The 22,403-nt window shown below is 43.5% G+C and overlaps 1 protein-coding gene across 2 annotated transcripts in view; it reads right to left on the reverse strand.

The window, feature by feature from the left end:
* The window catches only part of Slc44a5 (solute carrier family 44 member 5), a 242,757-nt gene that overhangs the window by 45,726 nt on the left and 174,628 nt on the right, over nt 1-22,403 (reverse strand). For both annotated transcript variants that reach the window (XM_041649914.1, XM_041649905.1), the window contains exon 3: nt 10,739-10,812. In XM_041649914.1, coding sequence (XP_041505848.1) covers nt 10,739-10,812 — 74 coding nt within the window. The remainder of the gene's footprint in view (nt 1-10,738; nt 10,813-22,403) is intronic.

Raw genomic sequence — 22,403 nt, forward strand, 5'->3', positions numbered from 1 at the left:
GATTACCTGGTGGTGCTTGTGGGGAGCCATTGCACATTTGCCCCCGTAACTGTGAACGCATGCTGATGGGTTGAGGGGAAGTGGGGTCTCCCATCAGCATTGATTTCTTTCCCCTTTCACATTATCGATCAACTAATTAAAGACTCCGCTAAGGGACCCTTGTGTGTTGTGGGTCAGTGTCAGCTCTGGAAAAGACACATGCCAGGGTTCTTAAAGAGAATGGGCTGGGGAGAGGATGAAGTTTATAGAGGGCTCAGTGAAGAAGCGGGATTTGAGGCAGACTTTGGGAAGTGATTAGGATTTGGACCTGGAGTTGGGTGTGGACAGGAACAACAACCGGAAGAACCAGAAGAACCGCGTGATAACGGAAGCTCCCTGTGGTATCTACCTGGGATGGGTCAGAGACTCTCGGCTACACCTGGGGCCTCACATGCCCTGTGCATCTCACGGTAACCCTAAGAGGTTGCCATCCTTTTAATCTAAGGTTTGTATTAGAGTTTACTTCTCAAAATCATACATCTTTTACGTGATATAACCAGAGTTTACGATTAGGGCTGTTGCTTTGGTTTTATCCACCACACTACAGTGGCAAGGAAGCTAAATACATTAAACAAACAGAAAATACTTCCATAATAAAAAAGTTTAGATGCATTAAATATTAAAAAATAATTCCTTATTAAATATTAAATGATGAAAGGTTTACGTAGACTAACCAACGACGCCTTCTGATAAAAATAAATTAGGAACAAGCTTGCTTTAGTTTCTTTCCTTTTGCTGTGATAAATATACCACGATAAAAGACAACCTAAGGGAGAAAGGGCTTATTGCAGCTCACAGCTCCATGTTATCACTGCAGGGAAGTCAAGGCAGGAACTTAAAACAGCTGGCCACATAGCATCCGTAGTCAACAGGGGTTTGTCGCAGTGATGGACAGGCTAACTCACACACCCAGAGACAGGAGAAGCAGGTAAAGATACAGGGGTCTAAGAAGGAGCTCCCTTCTCCATCTCCTGGTGCTGCCCTGGGGCCATGTTTACTGAGCATCTTCTACCTTTCCCACTCTGCTCCAGTGAGGAGGCCTGGCCACAGACAGTGTGTGTTGAGCTGGAAGTGCTCCAGGCTGCCAGAAAGAAGAGGAAAGGAGATACGCAGCAACAGAAGCCATATTTGACGCTGTTCAGGAAGTCAGGGGTATCCACATTTTACTTCATTCGTGTAAGTTTTCTACACGTGGGATTTCCAGAACAGTCTGTGTGCTGTAGAAGTCACCTGTCTACTAAGAACTAAAGACACAGGACACAAGTGTGAAATACTTGACTTATTTTATTTTATATTTTGAGACAGGGTCTAATGTATGTCCAGCTAGAATTCAGCTATGGTCATCTGATTCTGAACTTCTGTTTCTCCATCTCCACCTCCAGAGCGCTTGGATTACAGCTGTGCACAACCATGCCTAGTTCACGTGGTGTTGGGGTTTTATGCACACTAGGTAAGTATATCTTAAACACAGTATGGACAAAATCATAGACTCCATATTTTATATTGGCTACATTTGAAATGATACTTAAATTCATTATTAACTCACTGAAATAAATTCACTTGTTTCTTAGAAGTACTCTCAATGTGGAAAACAAGAGATTACAGTGTCAGTTAAGATGTCATCTCTCTGTCAGATCTGGTCTGGAAAATATCCTCACAAATGCGGGCTCCTTGTACAAGGTGATGAACAGCATTGTTACGCTGTTGTTCTGACTAATAAGTCATCCAAAAATCTGTGGTACCCAACACGTCATTATTAGAACAAATACTTTACATGTCCCTTTCAAAATCTGGCAATAATGCTCACTAATAAAATAACATTTTTCTTTTTGAAATGTAAACATATAGTTAATGGCTGCTGGAGAAGGGGAAGCAGTTTCCTTTAAGGGTGTGGCCGGCAGTGTGCCCACTGTGTTCCAGCAGACAGCCTCTCCTTGGAGCTATTTTATAAAAAAATTGGACATGAAGAGGCCTGAGTCAGAGAAGAGGTAAAGGGAAGAGTCAGGATGAATATGATCAATATATATATATATGTATATTGCTTTTTAAATAGGGTTTCTCTGTGTAACAGCCCTAGCTGTCCTGGAACTAGCTCTTGTAGACCAGGCTGGTCTCGAACTCACAGAGATCCTCCTGACTCTGCCTCCCAAGTGCTGAGATTAAAGATTTGTGCCACCACTGCCTGACATATTTTTAAAGTATACATAATGCCCTTATTTAATATAAATGAGAAATAAGAACTAATTCAAAATTAAATAATATGTGTGTTGTCATGCAGAAACTGAGGCTCAAGTAGGAGACAGAGTGAGGAGGTCGGCTGTGACATCTACAGTTGGAATTTCTCCTTCATGGAGGGGCCCAGTCCCTCACAGTTTGAATGTGAACTGGACTTGGGACTTGCTTTTCAGAAATAGAATGTGAAGTTCCATTGGCCTTGGTGGCTTTTAAGAGTAGAAACAGAGAAGGAGTGGATGGAGGGGGCACAGAGGGAAAATGGGGGAAGAGGGATTGGGAGAAGAGGAAGGAGGGGAAACAGCAGTCGGGTTATAAAGCAAGCAAACATACACACACACACACACACACACACACACACACACATATATATATATATATTAAAAAGAGTAGGACACATGACTGATAAAAAAAGTCAATGAAATGATTCCTAATGATATTCTGCTTTCCTCGTAGGCCTGAGCCTAGCATAATCATCATCAGAGAGGCTTCATCCAGCAGCAGATGGAAACAGATGCAGAAATCCACAGCCAAACAACAGGAAAATCCGAGGGAGAAGAGGGATTTTAGGAACCAGAGGGGTCAAGAACACCACAAGAACACGGCCCACAGAAATCAACTAACCTGGGCTCCTAGGGGCTCACAGAGACTGAAGTGACAGTCAGGGAACCTGCATGGGTCTGACCAAGGTCCTATATGTTATGGTTGTGTAGTTGATGTTCTTGTGGGAGTGGGGCTGTTTCTGTTGCTTTTGCTTGCTTTTGGGATCATTTTCCTCCTATTGGGTTGCCTCTCCCAGCCTTGATATGAGGGTTTGTGCCTAGTCTTATTGTAACTTGTTATGCCATGTTTGGTTGATAACCCTGGGAGGCCTGCCCTTTTCTGAAGGGAAACAGAGGGGGTAGATCTAGGAGGTGGGGTGGGAAGGGCTGGGAGGAGAGGGGGGATGGAAAACCGTGGTTGGGATGTAATATAGAAAGAATAATGACAATGATAAAGAGTAGGTCTCCTCTGTCGTCTGTTTCTGCTCTCTAGCCCTAGGGGATGATGCCCAGTACTCGGTCCCACAGAAAAGCCCACGGGAGGGAGGCCAATGCCTGTAGTCCCAACATTTGGGACTGAAGTCACTCTGGGCTCTGCGGTGAGTTCAGGTCTGTCTAACATGGTAGCCACCATGAGGGGAGGGTGTGAGTGACGTTAGAATAGTGTCATGGAGTCCCAGCCTGCCCTCTGCTTCATGACACACCTCCAGTAATTAAGTCGCTAGACCCTAGTGGGTAAGCGTGCAAACTGCCTGGGTGATGAAGTTTGCAGAGCAATTTATAACATACACTTGAATCAATCATATTATTCCCTTCATTAGCCCACTCTTTTAGAAATAACGTCTCTCTCTCTCTCTCTCTCTCTCTCTCTGTGTGTGTGTGTGTGTGTGTGTGTGTGTGTGTGTGTATTTGTTTGGAGGAGTACATAACGGAGCTGGAAGTCAACCTCGATTGTCCTTCCTCAGGTACTGCCCACCGTGTTTTTGAGACAGGGCCTCTTTCACTGGGAACTCACCAATTCTGCTAGGTTGACTGTCCAGTGAGCTCCACAGATCCATCTGCCCAGCTTCCCCAGAGCTGGGGTTCAGATGTGCACCCCCAGGCCCAGCGTTTTAAGTGGGTTCTGGAGATCGGATTCAGGTCCTCATGTTTATGTGGCAGGTACCCAACTGCCACGTGCCTAGAAATAACTTAAAAGGATGGCTTTAGCTGACTCTGATGTAGACATGAATAGTGTGTGTGTGCGTGCGTGTGTGTGTGTGTGTGTGTAGGGGAGGGGGGAAGGATGAGGAATTGTACACTCGCACAGTCTGTTGAGGTAGTTCACAGAGGATGGCCAAAGGTTGGCAGGGACAAGTGAAAGCCTTATTTGGGCAAAAGACCTTATCACTCAATCTCAAGGAAACATTCATCCCCGAATATCCGGGAGAGCATCGCTACTACCTAACATCCTCTCTCATTTTCAGGGGTTTTTAGAGCAACCTCCGGTTGTGCTTTTGGGGCGCGTTGAAAAGTGGCAGCCATTATAAAGCCCTCTACAAGTCAAGGAGAAAATATCAGACCCGACTGCTCACACTGACCCTGAAGAATGAACTGCAGATCTGTTGGGGGCAGGGAAGGCAACCCTGAAGCCCTGGCTGCCCAGGATGCTGGCTCTCAGGTCGTTAGCGTGTGCCCCTTAAAGGCACCACTTACCTGTTCTAGTATGCGCGGAACAGGCCTGCCACATCGCGCTTATGTCGTTTTAACACAAGCAATTTACAAACGCAATGAAGCAGATAATAGGGCACATGAAGTCGGGTCTGAAGACCCGTGTTGTTGGCAGGGCTGCTGCTGTAGACGGGCTTTGAGAAACAGTCCCGTCTCCAGTTGCCTGGGTGACAAACCTGGTTGTCATTTCACAGGTGGCCTCTTCCACCCAGTGGTGAGTTTAGGGCCGTGTCCTTGAGTGCAAGCCAGTCCCTCATGTGCTAACCACACTTCAAGAAGTCTGGACAGCATGGGCGTGCACAGGTGTGCACAGCAAAACCCAACAAAAGGCCAAAATCACTCAGGGCTGTGGACAAGCTCAAATCTCCGCTGAAAGCCAAACGCTTCCTTTTTAAAGCGAAGACTGCTGAAGCGGAAGTACGAGTGTGGGATTTAGTTTATAAACATGTCTGTATTCATAAGGAAAGCAAATATTGACCCTTGTCATCCTATTAGTGCACAAGACATTTTTCAGAAATAAAAGTGTGGTCGAACCATTCTTGAAATAATGGAAATCAATTTTTAAAGTGAGCTTTTAATTGAAGGCATTAATTTACTTTTGGTAAGAGTCTTAGCTATGACATGGCAGGTAGGTTCGTTTTGGTATTAATGTAAGCAAATGGCAAGACGGGCCCCTGTGTTCACTTCCATCTAACGATGAATATTTCAGTATATCTGCTCCTAAGAGAGAACCGCAGGATGCCTGTTGATGCCAGTGGTGAGGAGGTTGTGGGGAAAAGGGAGCCTCTTGGACCTTGTAGGTGGGAACGTAATTCTCTCAATTATTGTGGAAAATGGGTTCAAAACACTGAAATTAGAATCACCAGCCATCCCTTGTGGGGCATCTGTGAGGACAAATAAAGAGGTGTCTGCATCCCATGTTGACTTCCATGTTCTTCACAGTATCCAAGACACAGACAAGCTAAGAATCTGTCAGCAGGTGGATGGCTAAGGAAAGTGTGTGCGTGCACACACAGAATAAACCTGTGAGTTCCAGGTTAGCCTGTTCTACAAGCGCTAGTTCCAGGACAGCTAGGACTGTGACACAGAGAAACCATGTCTCAAAAAACCAAGAAAACAAAATCATGAAAAGAAGGAAATCTGACTGTCTGTGGCAACAGGAATGAAGGCAGAGGCGCAGAAAAGCAACCACAATTCACTAGATTTCACTAATACGTGAACTCTAACAAGAATCCAAGCAGAAAGTAGAGCAGCAGCTACCAGGAGTGAGGGGATGGGGACGGTGAGAAGACATAGATCAAGAGATATGAGTGTGAATTAAACAGGAGATGACAGCAACAGCTGGTCCAGATGGAGACATAATTCATAATCCCTTCAGGTACAAGGTTTATCTGAATGAGAAGACATAAAGGCCTTGAGGTAGGAGGAAGCAGATAGAAACAATACAAAGCAAACGGGATGGAGCCTTAAAGGGAAGGAGAGGGAGAGGCTTCCCTTCAACGCCTGGAGGGGAGTTTATCAAGAGTGTGTGTGTGTGTGGGGGGGAATGCCATTATTGGGGGCAGGCAGGAACCTCTTCAGAGAGAACCTTCATCTCTGACCCAAATTTCTGACCTGTCTCAGTGAGGAGTCTTGGAGAAATCTCTAGGTCAGGAAAAGCCTGACTTTTTAGCCTTTCAGGGGTAGAGGGAAGTTTCCCACTGTAATTTAGTTCAGCATAGCACACATGGCAGAGGCGTGAGAACATCGAGTCATAGCACAGACAGAGAGCTGCAGGGAGCATGGCTCGATTCCGGCTACGGGATCAGGACTAGGACTCTTCTAATGATAAATCGTTAGGTTCGATACAACTGACTCTTAGACACTTAGCATACAGTGTGCTGTGTGCAATCGCATACGGGAAATTTTCCGCAAAGAGCACATCCTAAGTATATTCGCCCCTCCCAAAAGGTAATTATGCCGAGGAATGGATGCTAATAAGCTTAACTATGATAATAATTATACAAGACATACTAACAGCAAAATGTCAGGCTGGGGCAATAGCGCAGTTGAAAGAATGCTTTTTGTGGTGTATAAAGTTCTGGGTTCAATCTCCAGTTTAAAAATGCCTTCATGTTGTACATCTCAAATACCTATAATATTTTGTCAATTGTATATTTTCAAATCTAAAAATTTATGATGTTTAATTATACTTAACTTGAATAAAACAGCCCCTGCATTTCTCTACAGACATAACCAAAAATCATCCTAGAATTATCTTTATTCCTGGAAAGGTCACATGAGTGAGTGACCTTGCTTAGGGATCGGGGCTTTCTCCATTCCTTGTACCCTTGATGGGAAAAGACCAATTTGATCTAAGAGATGAAAGGGAGAACCTGACAAATTCCCTGCGACTTCACATCAGGACAGATCCAGCTTCTCAGCTAGGTCTCCTGGCCAAAACAGACACAAATACCCCAAGGTAATGCCACAGAGACAATGCTACCCTTCAGTTCTTGCTAAGGCTCCTATTTCCTGATTCCAGGCTCTATCTGATTCTCTACTGTTTTTCCTTCAGGCACACATTTCCTCATAATCTGAGGAGATGGAGATTTAGGGGAAAGTTTGCCTTTTACTTGGGGTCTCTCAGATAGGAAGTCAGCATTTCAACAGGAATAATTAACCCAGTTTGTCCAGTTCAGACTGCTGTCCAGACCCCCTCACCCCATCCTGGAAGCTTTTTCATGACTCTTGGGTTTCTCACAGCAGGAGGACAGAGTTCTGGGCTCGCCTGCACGAATGTCCCTATTAACTTCCCATCTCAGCTAATAAGGGTAATTACTCCAGGAAAACATTAAAAACCCAAAACCCAGTCTGCGGTATTTCATAAGGAAATGTAACCGTGGACTAATGCTTAGAGAGAGAAACAAAATGAAAATTTGTTGAATGTTAAGATTGTTGAATGTCACAATTTTTATGTATATAATGTTAGTCCAAGGTTTACAGAAAGCAATTTGCATAACAAGAATTCCTATTCTTTTTTCTAGTTAGTGCAGTAATTGACCAGCAACCACCTGTGAAGGAGCACAAAGGGAGTTACTATCCTAAATGTTCACGTGATCATTCAGCAAGATTGGATTCCCTTCTAGCCAGGCTCCACTCTATCCACTCAGTCAAAGATTCTGTCAGCGGAATGCTAAGTGCCTTGCTCACGCGCAAGCACCACCCTGTGCTCACACTCCACATGGAGCAGAGAACAGGCTAGTGGGGTTTTTTTGTTTTTGTTTATTTTTAACTCTTACTCTTTGAAGACTCACATCACCCAGCCCCCAAATAAACACACAGAGACTTATTCTTTCTTATGAATGCCCAGCGTAACTTGGCTAATTTCTAGCCAGCTTTTCTTAAACTATCCCATCTACCTTTTGCCTCTGGGCGTTTGCCTTTCTCTATACCTTTCTTTACCTCTTACTGCATGGCTGGCTGTGTGACTGGGTGGCTGCCCCAAGCATCCTCCTCTCTTTCTCTTCCTGCTCCCCTTCTTCTCTCTTTCTCCTCCTACTTATTCTCTCTGCCTGGCAGCCCCTCCTTTCCCTCTCTTGCCTAGCTATTGTCTGTTCTGCTCTTTATTAGACCAATCAGGTGTTTTAGGCAGGCAAAGTAACACAGCTTTACAGAGTTATATACATGCAACACATCTTTGCATCATTAAAAAAATATTCCATAGCATAAGTGAATGTAACATATCTTAAACTAATATTCCATTTTAGAATGAGGTCTGCCTGGTTGGTTTCTGGTGAGAAACAGAAATGGCTACTCCATGGTGTGAAGGAATGAGAAATGCTGCCCATGGTCTCGGGTCTTTGAACGCTTGGTCCCCAAGATGACGATGCTATTTGGGAGGCTTAGGAAGTGTGCTATTGCTGGAAGAAGCAAATCCCTGGGGACGGCACTGAGAGTTAAGTCTCATGCCACTTCTGGTTTTCTCTCTCTGCTTAGGGTTCGCGCTAAGAGATGTGGGTGCCCAGCTTCCTGCTGCCAGGCCTCACTTCCACGGAATCACAAGCCAAATAAAATTCTTCTTCTGTCTTGAATGTAGTACTTTATAGCAGCGACAGAAACATAACTAATAGGCATGGTGACACTCACGGAGAGATCACAGATAAATGACTAATCCGTGAAGGTCCTGATCTAATGGAGATGGCCAGGCTCCACAGTGCAAATATCATCACAGTGAAAACGACCTCTCAAGGGAACCCATTCATTCTTCGGTGCTACAGCCATTGTTAACATTCTTAACATTGCCCCTGCCGACGACCCCTGCGGTCCTCTTCCAACCTCCATTGGATATAGCCAGGAGTTAAGACAATATCTTGAACTCAAACCAGCAAAGCCAGCTATAGCTGAGGGATAGAGTAAGTATGTGGATATTTAGAGAATTTCTTGAGTCCTTTGTTTCTAGCAGTGGTATCAGGATTAATTTGGGAGAAATGCTGAATTAATTTGATATTGAATATTGACTTTGATTGAGGAAAACCTGTTCCCCAATTTCCTATATGAATCAAAACACTTACAAATCAAATCTGGAGATCTTGAACAAAAAGGTGAAATTCTTGTTATGATCCTGCCATGGACAGAGGTGGCTGGGCGCTCCCCCACTGACCCTGCCAGGACCAGCTGTGACTTTGACAATCCCTATAAGAACAGACACCTACCCTACAGAGAGACTCAACCAGTGTTGAGTTAGACCTTGTGTGGAAGGATTCCGCTCACAGCAGAAGCCCCTTGGGGAGTTCCTGTGTACACTCAAACTTTAATAACCCAAATTATGGGTTGCAACAGAAACAACATTGTAAATCATGCTTAAAACAAATTTATTGCAATTTCAAAGAGCTAAATTATTTATGCACTGTCTAGTACTCTTGCCGGCACTGCCCACATGGTTGGGCATTGCAGTTCATCCCTCATAACTGGAAATTCAGGGAGTGTTTCTATTCTTCCCAGGTGAGCGAGCTGGTTAAACAGTTACCTGTACCCCACAAAAGAGTATGAGAATCTAGACCTGCCTAGTTCCAAATTCTCCTCATCTTACACAACACATTTCAATTCTATGACAGTAGCAAAAATAACCAATATTTATGTAAACTAGGAATAATGTGTCCTGAAGTTATAAAACACTTGATAATATTCAACCAAGAGATTGTATTCAATCTACAGTAATGCATAGATATTACGAAGTTAAATATTTAATCAACCTAGAGGTTGTATTCAATCTACAGTAATGCTTAGATGTTACAAAGTTAAATATTTAAGAACAAGAGGGACATTCTTTGAGCCCTTATAAAGGCATATTATTTATTTCTGTGTTAATGCTTGTTAAATTTTTCTTTTCCTGTCCTAAATTTTATGTTTTTGTATGGTGATACAGAGATTAAGTTGGGGAGTTACTTTTAATTTCCCTTCTCACACATCTCTTACTAGAGGGTAAAAAGAAAGTGTTCTGTAACATGGTGCAGGTTTCTCTCCATGGTAACCACAGGTCAATAGTTATTGCTGCTGAGATCTGATGGAAATGGCTCTTACCCTTAGAGAGGCAAATCAGATCTTCTTAAGTCAGTTCCTGGGATACAGGATGACATCTCCTGGTGGAACTGTCTACTGTACTGACTACAATTATAAGGTCTTTTTACAGGAAAATGCACAATGATTTTTTTTGTTTTCTTTTTGTGCTATTTTCTTTAAAACAATCATGTGTTTGTCTTATTTGTTTCTGTGTTCTAGAAAAATCTTTAACCTAACAGCAAACAAGAGTGCCTCTTTCTTGGTAGGTAAAGAGAACAGGGTTCAATTTAAAGAATGAACTAGCTGGTGAAATTGATAATCATTGCCCTTACCCTGTCTAGCTTATGAATCAACACGTTTAAAAACTGCCCAACGGCCCTAGGTAACAGTTCCTACAGCCAGCAGCAGCCCTGGTATAATGAGCTCTTCGTTGGAATTTAAAAGGTAGAAATTACTAAAGAAGGAACTAGAAACCTGTCTTTTCTCTTTGCTGCTGTCTTAGCTTCCACTTGGCCACTCTGCGCCGTGCCAATTTTGTCCTGTATCACTACCAAACAAGTCCAGAGAAGACAACGTCAATAACAAGAAGAAAACAACTCATGTTTAAAATGAGATACTGGCGTTGTTGATCCACTAACAAATGGTTAGTATTGTTTATACCTGTGGTTACTCACCCAGGAGTCCTAACAGAATGTAGCCCACAACAAACAGTATGAAGATCATGCAGCACAGAACGTCTGTACAACTCCTGAGAACAGAAAGGAAGGAGAATTAAAAGGCATCCTGAGTGACTTCTTCACCATACAAAACGTAGGGAAAGAAAGATAACAGCTATAAGCCACCTCCAGCAAACAGTTCTGAAAGGCAGTTCGTTCAGTCAGAGACTAAGGCCAAGTGGGGGAGTCAAATCACCATGACAAGAACTCGCTTTGAGCTCTAGTGTTTATTCTCTCTTGGTTCATGTGAGAAACATTTCTAGGGATTAGCATACGCCATCTAGGCAGTCATTGTGAGACTTGTAATCCCAGCCCTCAGGAAGATGAGGCAGGGGAACCATGATCTCGAGGCAGTCTTGGTTGTATGGCAGATATTGCTTAGAAAAAAGAATATAAAACACCATCAAGTAGACGTTTTCTTTCCATAATCATAAATGGTTGTGCCATGTGGATACGGAGACTCAGACCCCAGTCCTCTGAAGGTTCATCCAGTGTTCTTGACTACTGAACTATCTCCCCAGCCCCGACACCCAAGGTCTTCAAAATAAAGTGTTCCCTATTTCCAGTATGATGTTGTGTTCCACTATCAATGGCTTAAAAGTTAGAGCTATCATTAAAGTGAGCAACTCTGCTGCTTCTTAGTTGGAAACAATTACGAATCTATTATAAAAAAAAATCTATTAAAAAAAAAAAACCATCTAGGCAGTCATTGTGAGACTTGTAATCCCAGCCCTCAGGAAGATGAGGCAGGGGAACCATGATCTCGAGGCAGTCTTGGTTGTATGGCAGATATTGCTTAGAAAAAAGAATATAAAACACCAACAGCTTATGTGATAGGATTAAAAGTTGTGCAAGAGAATTTTCAAAACAGAATACTTTGATTTGGAGGCATGTGGGTACACTCACGCTTTAGCGCAGGTGAGATGTGAGGGCATCTTTGTATGTATTTGTATCTGTGTGTCTGCTTGTATATCCGTGTGTGTCTGTGTGTGCTCATGTATGTACTTCCAGGTGATCACAGCCTTTTCTATAATCGCCTACTATTCCATTACTCACTTACTCCTGCCTCTTCCCCCATATTCTCTTCAGGGAAAAAATACAGAGCTTAGAAAGTTTCTTGGAATTTTTTTTTGAACATAATATAAAATACAGCTTGTGTAAAATGGTTTGGGTCAAGGAATACAGCAGCCGCTTCTGCCTCTACAAGCTTTGAGGCTTATCTTTGTTTCTGACTTTTGAGCTCAGGGCGGCAACCACCATGCCTGTGCTCTACAGGAAGTGGGGTGGGTTTTAGATCAAGTATTTCATTTGGATAATTAAAAAAAAGTAACTCCCAAGACAAATATTGAAATAAGTGGTTTGTAGAATCTCTGTCTGAGTGATTCTGAGCCATATCTGAGCTGGAGGGCAGTCCTGGGTACCTTTTCCTCAGGTGGGCTCCTTTTCCCGGTTACGGCAAATGCTAAGATCCACTGGAGAAATTAAGAAGTGGGTTGCGTCCCATGGGGTCCTTGAGTGAAAACTGACGGAGAAATAGGCCCAACTCTCTTCATTACTTCCCTCCTATCAAAGTCACATTTTCCCAAAACAAAGACTCTTAAAACACTATTCAGACTAAGGATTTCCGACATGAAAGCATTGTCAAGATAAATTAGCAAAGTACTTTGTTCCCTTGTATCTAAATTCCAAACATAAGAATGGGATCCCAATTACATACGTGCTTACAAATTTCCCTCCCTTATGTCTCTAAACTATGACTATGACACAAGCATGGTCACCTGAACTTAAAGCATTGGGAGCTTCCTGTGATTTCCCATTTTCTCAGCAGCTTTTACATTCAACCGGCAATACTTCCTCTTTGATCTGGCCTTCACCCACCTACCACTTGCTGGTTTTGTTGCCTGGTGTGCATCGAGGTTCTCTTATCCTCTCTTCAAACCATTGCCCTGGTCTCTTAATTGGGCTCCTGCAAGCAGTCTCTGCCTCTGCCAAACTGTTCTGTAATCAAACGCCATCGGGACACACGACATCATTTTCTCTCACACAGAGCCAGGCCACCACCTCACTTCCTGCATGTCATTTCATGCTAACTTGCAGGTCCGCTCCTTGTTGAGCCCCACATCCTCTTTCCAGGCCCGTCTTCCCCAGTTCCTTCTCAACATGCTTCCGTTGACAAACTTGCTCACTCACGTGTGTCCAGTTTATTGTCCATCGTCCACAGTCAGAGCTTTCTGTTCCTGGGTAACTGCATGCCCCATTGGGCACAATGCAGTTTGCTTCCACCTATGGGGCTGGGGAGCCCACCAAGAACACTCATTTATTCCCCCAAAGTGTCTGAGCTTGAGCTACCCCAGTAATAAAATCTCATTCTCTAACCAGCTCGATGTGTGACCTTTCCTGAAGCGTTTGACGGGACGAGACTCCAGACCTGTGGACTGTGCACCTCATGTCTACTCTCCCACCATAACACAGACCAGAGTGGAGGGAGAGGGGCACTGTTTTCCACCAGCAGAGCTGGTGTTCCCTTACTCATGTACAGTCACTGAGCTGTGCGTGACTTTTACTTTATTCATCCGTTTTGAGAAAGGGTGTCACTATGTAGCCCCAGTTGGTCTGGAATTTGCCTTGGATTCTTGAACCTCTGCCTCCTTCTACTGGGTTTCCCATCCTTATGTAGTTTTTAAAAACCCAGATAGAGCCTGGCATGGAAGTAAACACCTGTAAATCATAGCCCTGGAGGAGCAGAAGCAGGAAATTATGAGTTTGAGGCTAGCCTGGGCTATGTAGAAAGATCTTGTCTAACAACAACAACAACAACAAAAAAGCCAAATCACAGTATCACATTTGTGACATAAAAAACAGACAAAATTCAAATTTTAGTATCCATAAGTAAGAATTTTTTAAAAACAAATATTCATTTACATGCTCATAGTCTGTGGTCAATTTTGTGTTAAAATGGTCGATTTTGATGGTTGTATGAGAAGTCACCCAACCTACAAAATCAAAAATCTTTATATCCTGAACCTTATAGAAAAAGAGTGCTGAACTCTGACCCCAAACATGGAGGCCTCTGAAGCAGTACTCAGCAGAAGACCGGATTAGCTACACACACACACATGCACATACATATGCACACACATGCACAAACACACATGCATACACATGAACACACATGCATACACACATGCATGCATACATACACGTACATGCATGTATTTACACACACATGCACACACAGAGACACACGCATACATACATAGGCACACGCATACATAAACGCACATACATAAACATGAACACACATGCATGCATCCACACACACGTACATGCATGCACACACATGTACACCCACATACATATACAGGCACACACGCACATACATACACATGAGCATACACATGCATCCACACACACATGTACACGCATGCACCCCACACACACATGCACACACACAGACACACACATGCACACACACAGGCACACACATTCTGACTGGTGGATCAGTGATAAGTAGACTCTGTTGACCATTCAGGTTCTGTGTTTAGAAGTTTGGATTAGATTTCCTTTTCTTCTGAGTCCACACAGCGAGTAAGTTGCCCACAGAGAGTTGTTTGGGTCAAGTTCACACACGCCACCAGTAAAGGGAAAATCACCAACCAAACCAAGTCCCAGGTGGCAACGGAGCTTTATTTGCCCAGCGCACATCCCAGCTGCAGGCTGCTTTCATTTTCCAACGGCTGTCACTCAGCTTCCCGTCTGGGGACAGCTTTCTATCCTCATCCTGAAACTGATTCATTTTTTTTTTAGGTTTCTTTCTTTGTGGCAGGTGGAAGTTCAATATCATCCACCCTGAACGGTCATTAATAAGAAGCATTAGCGCAAGCACGGAAGCTCCGAGACTCATTCTTCTCTGACAGATCACCTGTCAGTGCCTAACGAGTCAGCTGAGGAGCTGCCCCCTCCCCCCCAGTCAGTGACTCCAGCGAGGCTGCATCTATAACCAGCATGGAAGGGCTGCCTCTCTGTGCCTCTGCCACGCAGGAACGACATCGGACGGAAGGATGCCACCAACTTGTCTCTTACCCCACATGCTCTCAACACAAATGTCAGCTCCGGGGTTGAGGTAACAGCTGGTCGATAACGTGTCGGCCATGAAAATAGTGCATGTTCTGGAGGACCAGGCGTGCTAGCCTGTGCTTGTAATCTAGGTATGGGGTGGCAGGGCGGAGGCAGGGAAGTCTCCCAGGCTTCCTGGACAGCAAGTTCTAAGCCAATGAGAGATCCTGTCTTACAACTCAAGGTGGATTGCATATGAGTAACGCCTAAGCTTCACCAAGATCTGCATCACCAATTCTAGAATGTGGTGTGAGTGGCACATGTCACCCCCCCCCTTGGGGGAGGTTGTGGAGCCTCTGGGACTGCAGTGTAGCTGACAGACGTGGGAAGCTTAGGGTAAGCCTTGAAGGTAACATCCACCTTTGCTTCCTGGTGGGGGCCTAATATAAACAAGCCCTGTGCTCTCTTGGACTAGGCCACTCCAGCCCTCATGACTCTCCTATCACCATGGGCTGTGCCCTCTGTAGGCCTATTAAGCCTCTCCTTCCTGAAATTGTTTCTGTAACAGACAAAGTAACTGCAAACGCAAGTTTGAAGTACTTTCTCTCTCTCTCTACTTTCCATGACTGATAGAAACTCTGGCGGTTTTGGGAGGGGAGCGAGCTCCCAGGCCTCCTTACTGTGTGAAGACTGAATCTGTGTACCCCTGTTTCTTGCTTACTAGAAACACTGCCTAATCACTGATACTCTGTTACAGTAGGCTGCTTCCCATCACTTGTACGTGTGTGTGTGTGTGTGTGTGTGTGTGTGTGTGTGTGTGAGAGAGAGAGAGAGAGAGAGAGAGAGAGAGAGAGAGAGAGAGAAAGAGAAATATCCTGAGTTTTCATACATTGAACCCACGCAAGAAGACAGGTCTTATCAACAATCAGTCATGAAAGACAGAGGGGCTCACCGGGTGCTACCTTTACCACTGAGCTACTGCTACTGAGAGATGCTTGGGTAGGGAGACTGTGCAACCACTGCTTAGACTACCAGCTCCAATGCACAGCTCCCAACTCCTGGTCACACAGATGGCCCTGGTTAAACTCCTGGTCACATAGAGGGACCTGGCTAAAATCCTAGTCACACAGATGGCCCTGGCTAAACTCCTGGTCACACAGATGGTCCTGGTTAAACTCCTGGTCACATAGATGGCCCTTGTTAAACTCCCAGTCACATAGAGGGCCCTGGTTAAACTCCTGGTCACATAGAGGACCCTGGTTAAAAGCCTGGTCACACAAATGGTCCTAGTTAAATTCCTTGTCACACAGATGGTTCTGGTTAAACTCCTGGTCACACAGAATAACCCTAGTTAAACTCCTGGCCATACAGATGGCCCTGGTTAAACTCCTGGTTACACAGACAACCATGGGAAACTCACGATCACAGTACAAACCAGACAGACATGGATGCAGAAGAGCGATTTGTGCAGTGTGGAGAGTGGGCAGGTAAGGAAGGAAGTGGGGCCGAGATAGAGCAGTGTGTGCTACGGACACGTCTGAAAAGGTTTGGAACAAATTCTTAAAATGACTGGAAAAGTTCTAGAATATTTGGAAGAATTTCACTTATTAAAATCAGGGACTTAATTGGGGAGGCCATTTATTATGTCAATGTGCATTTTCAAGTATTTGAGAGCAACTGGCTTTCAAATTGCAACATTTTGTATCAAAGGCCCCATTTGCCTTCCAAAGGAGTGCCAGCACCCTATTGAGAGAAGAGTACTTACTTTGTAGGGGTAATATGTAAATGAACTTGAAGCTGTTGTTGAAAATAAAATATAACAAATAACTCAAACTCCTATGGAACTAGGATGGCATTGGCAATGTCACACAGGTCAAATAAGATTGCTGGGTGCTGTATCTGTTCTAGTTAGTTCTGAATAATTGTGTCTTAAAGCCTTCTGTATTCTCCATGATTAATTTTCTACTCTATTTTCCTAGCATTTGAGTTTCTACTATCTTGAGAAAACAGCTTTAGCTGGCCATGATTTATATTTTCTATTTGTCAAGGGAAATAAAGCCTATTCTTTTACATAGAGCTCAAGTGATGCTTCTATAAGTATGTCTTTTGTTTAAAACGGAGTAGGATTAGATATAGTTGGTCTTCAGGTACGATTCATCATTTTTATAAGTTTTGAACTACATTCCAAGTAGTTGGAAATAACTTTGTAAACTGATGTTATAGTGAAAGCCAGATTGAACACGGTGGGTCACACATCTGTAATCCCAGCAGTTTGGAGGCAGAGGCAAAAGGATTTCCACAAGTTTGAATATAGTCTGGGGTACATAATGGTAAATGTCTCAAAAAAAAAGGAAAGAAAAGGAAATCAGGGTGCAAGGCAGACCCTAGACATTACTCATCTTACAACTAGCACTACGGACCAAAAGTCCAACACAAGCAAGGAGTGAGATAGCCTTGGACAGCCTGGATCTTTCTCCAAAGTTATCAGTACCTGCTATGGAGAATTTTCATCTGTTTAAAGTGCTATTGTTGAAGTAGTGGAGCTGGGTTGGCTCGCTGCACCAGCACCTAAATGGAAAGTCCTGCATGGCTGAATGTGCACAGCTGCCACCTCAGTACTGTGACAGCCACAGACAGGACCACTGGCGGGCTCCTGCCCACCAGCCCAGCTCCAGGGGAGGTCCTCTAGAGAGTAATGATGCAGGCGATGGAGTGGGACACCCTCACCAGCTGATGTGCACGCAAAGGTGCAAGGCCACCTACATACACCTTGCACGCACACATACGGACACAAAAGAGAAAGGAATGCCTACATATTTGGAGTAGATTAGCACTCTATAGACACACAGAGTAGGAGAGCAAAAAATTATATTGAAACAGCAATGTACTTCTGAGCATTATCACACCCGGAGGAGCTATCACAATGCTAAGGAACACCAGAAACCCTGGTGGACATCAGAGTGTTTTCACACTGAGAGATAGGATTCAGTTTGGAAGATTAGGTTGGCAATGAAACAGCTTTATTTGTAAAGCAATTTTATATTTACAATGAGGTGTCTATTAAATGGAAAAAACACATCTTAAGTGATTACATATAGACTACACAAACAGATGGAGTTAGTGGCTTTCTCAAGGAGGGAAACTGAAATAGTAAGGAAGAATTATGACAGAAAAGGCCATCAGATGGCCGTGAACCACAATGTGGTTACTGGGAACAGATCTCTGAACCTCTGGAAGAGCAGCCAGTTCTCTTTAACTGCTGAGCCATCTCTCCAGACCCAAGAGAACTATTTTTAATCTATCTTTTTGTGCCTTTTAAATTGAATACTAATTTCTCATATTGACAAATTAAGAGCAATTTTAAAATACAGATTCATGTATTGATTTTGCACCCCTTAGAAATATAAATAACCTCAGATACTAAGATGAACACAGGGTGACTTCTCAGCTTCATGGAAATAACACTCTCAAATTGTGAGGGATAAAGCCATTAGGGATGAGTCCTCGGGAGAGCTGGGATTAGAGAGCTACTTAGTCATTGTCATTGAAAATCTGAACTCGGTCATTAGAAATCTAATTAGATTTTAAATTAGTTCAGAAGATTTTGGAGGAGCAACAGGGGTACAATAACAAGGGAAGGTCAGAGGAAACTTAGAGTCAGTTTCCTCCTTCCACCGTGTGAGGCGTGGGGCTTGAACTCAGATCGTTAGACTTGGTGGCAGTCACCTCTACCCACAGAGTCATCTCACTGCCCTGCTGTTAGTAGTGTAAACCACCTTGAGTGTGCTGGATCATTTCTGGTCACAGGAGTGAGCAGGGCTTGTTCGTACTTGGATGAGAGGCCAACTGTAACTTAAACCACACAAGTAGGAAACAGGATTTCTGTATAAAACACTTTGCAAAATTCAAGACGTCTTTGTTTTTTACCGCTGAGTAGTACTCTAAAGTGTATATGTGTGACACCTTCTTTATCCATTCTTCTATTGAGGGGCACCTAGGTTGTTTCCAGGTTCTGGCTATTACAAATAGTGCTGCTATGAACATAGTTGAACAAATGCTTTTGTAGTATGATTGGGAATCTCGTGGGTATATTCCCAAGAGTGGAATTGCTGGGTCCTGAGGTAGGTTGACTCACAGTTTCCTGAGAAACCGCCACACTGATTTCCAAAGTGGTTGCACAAGTTTGCATTCCCACCAACAATGGATGAGTGTTCCCCTTATTCCACATCCTCTCCAGCATAGGCTATCATTGGTATTTTTGATTTTAGCTATTCTGACAGGTGTAAGATGGTATCTCAAAGTTGTTTTGATTTGCATTTCCCTGATTGCTAAGGAGGTTGAGCATGACCTTAAGTGTCTTTTGGCCATTTGAACTTCTGTTGAGAATTCTCTGTTCAGTTCAGTACCCCATTTTTAATTGGGTTAATTAGAATTTTCATGTCCAGTTTCTTGAGTTCTTCATATATTTTGGAGATCAGACCTTTGTCTGATGCGGGGTTGGTGAAGATCTAGGGATGGATGCTGAGAAAGACCAATTACCAAATGTCCCACAAAGCCCAGAGAGGGAACTTAAGCAGCCATTATGGGAACCAGATCGATGGCTGAGTGTGCAAAGTCCCTGCTACACCATAAGGTCCCAAGTTTGAATCCCCAGCACCCATGACAAAAGCCGGATGTGGCAGGCATGTGTCTGTAGTCTCTGCACTGGGGAGATGGACACATGAAAACCCCATGAGCTCACTACACAGTGGTCTAGCCAAATCAGTGAGTGCCAGGTTTAGTGAGATACTCTGCCTGAAAAAACAACATAAAGAATTGCAGAGCACACAACGTCTGTCTGCGCTCTATGCGCGACTGTACAGTTCGTGAGCTTCGGGCATACAATGACACACACACAGAGAAACAGACCTCTAGTCACTGGTAAGAAGCCCTTTATTCAATAGAACCACGGAGGCTTGTATACCCAACAGTCAGGTGGGCCAACAGGTGAAAACCTTATCCTCTGACCCTCAAGGCAAGGCAACACGTGCTCATGAAGAAGAGCTGGTAAACAACTTTGGCACAGCCTTTAGTAACTCAAATCAGAAGGAAAGTAAAGATCGCTAGCAGGGAAGAGCAGCTGGAGGCCAGGACTCCAAATGGTCCCAACAAAGAATCAAGAGACATATGACATTGATATGTGGCTGCCACACCAATGTGTAAGAATGCATGTATGCCCCCTCCATGTTCATATACCACACATACTAAAACTATGTTTTCTTCTAAGAATTTTCAGTTTACCCAAATGGGTTATGCAAAGAATGTGTGGTTTACTCTATTATGAAGTATTTATGTATTTTAAAAGATTAATCTAGGAAAGCTGAAGAATTCAACCTAAGTCAAACTTCTGCTTATTTCCCTAAAACAGTTTATTCTGGACCTTGTACCAATAACAGAGAAAGACCAAGTTGTTGGAACTTCCAGTTGAATAATTTCATATTTTAAATTCAATCGTTTATATAGTCCTTGATGCTCATTTTCAAGGGAATGGAATTTGAAATCTAAATGAAGTCATTGTATATACCAATGCAGTCATCATAGGCTGCATATTGAGATAGTCACATAGTTTTTGGTCATTAGACACAAAACATATCACAAACAATACCAGTCTCTGCCATTTCAGCATTAGACACCGGAATAGCAGCTAAATAACAACTCAGAAAGTCCGTAAGACATTTATACTTAATTTTGTTCAATAATGGTTCTGATGCCCATTAAAAAAACACTGCCACCAAACACACACGAGGTCCAGTTCCTGTCCCATGCTCTCCTTCCACCAAACACACACGAGGTCCAGTTCCTATCCTGTGTTCTCCTTCCACCAAACACACATGAGGTCCAGTTCCTATTCCATGTTCTCCTTCCACCAAACACACACGAGGTCCAGTTCCTATCCCGTGCTCTCCTTACATTTTGCAGTATGTCTGTGAAGTACTTGTATTTTCTGAGCCGTCCCTAGACGGGGGTCCTTCCTTCTCAGGGCGTCATAAGAACTCCCAGCAGGTGTTTTCAATGGTGGTTTAAAATACATCTGTCTTTTGCTACTCTAGTGAGAAGATTATGTACATGTGTATGTGTGTGTGTGCCTGCGCACATAGCGATACAATTATGTGCATGTGTGAGTATGTGTGTGTAGTTATGTGTATATGTGTATGCATATGTTTGCAGTTATATGCATATATGTGTGTGTACATGTGTGTGGTTATGTGCATGTGTGCAGTTATGTGAATGTGTGTATACATGTGTGCAGCTATGTGCATTGTGCAGTTATGTGCATGTGTGTGCAGTTATGTACATGTGTGTAGTTACATGCATGTGTGTGCATTTGTGAGTTGCAGTTATGTGCATGTATGTGCAGTTATGTACATGTGTGTAGTTACATGCGTGTGTGTGAATGTGTGAGTGTGCGATTATGTGCATGTGTGTGCAGCATGAATAATAAAAATCCAGAGACAGATAATGGAGTTCAAACTGAAGATCAGAAAAGCAAAACAGCCAAGCCACTAGAAAAGTCTTACCTCTACAAAGGCTGGGCGACTGCAGATTGAGCTCTGAGCCTCTGTCTCCCTGCATCTTATATTGCCCTCTAGTGCTGGAATTAAAGGCATGTGACCCCCTAGTACTGGGATTAAAGGTGTGAGCCACCACCACCTGGATCTGTTTTTGCACTGATCTTGTGTAGCCCACGGTAGCCTTGAACTCACAGAGATCCATCTGCCTCTGTCTCCCAAATCCTAGGATTAAAGGTGTGTGTCACCATTACCTGACCTCTAGTGGCTTAGTTTTGCACTCTGATATTCAGGAAAGCTTTATCTATTAAAACATAAATAAAATATCATTATGTGTGTATGCATATGTGTGCAGTTATAGGCATGTATGTGCATGCATGTATATGCAGTTATGTGCATGTGTGTACATGCACATGTGTGTGCATACACATGTGTGGTTGTGTGTGCATGCACATGTATGCAGTTATGTGCATGCCTGTGCATACACATGTATGCAGTTATGTGTGTGTACATGCATGTGTATGGAGTTATGTGCATGTGTGCATACATGTCTGTGTGGTTATGTGTGTGTGCATGCACATGTATGCAGTTATGTGCATGTCTGTGCATGCATGTGTATGAATTATGTGCATGTGTGTGCATGCAAATGTGTGTGGTTATGTGCAGGTGTGGCATACACAAGCACAGGATGGGAGTGAAGCATGCCTAGACTATCAAGAAAAAGGAAAAGCAAGTACAATCCTAGCTCTTATAAACTGCAATTTGATTATTTTAGAAAATCACGTGAAGATAAAAATGCTATCATAAAAAATAAGGACATCTTAAAGCACAAGCATAAATCCACACACTACACATAAGGAGATTGTAGACAAAGCAGAGGAGACATCGTTGTGATGAGACAGGTTGTGCCAGTGACCTGGGCTGGAGTGGGCCTGGGACAGTGAACTCCATGAAAGCAGGAGCAGATCCATACTAGGGGCTGGGGATATGGCCCAATCAATAAATTTTTACCACATAAG

This window comes from Microtus oregoni, unplaced genomic scaffold, assembly GCF_018167655.1.
Source record: "Microtus oregoni isolate MIOR12 unplaced genomic scaffold, Mior012 000000F_ref0000247, whole genome shotgun sequence".
Taxonomy (NCBI): domain Eukaryota; kingdom Metazoa; phylum Chordata; class Mammalia; order Rodentia; family Cricetidae; genus Microtus; species Microtus oregoni.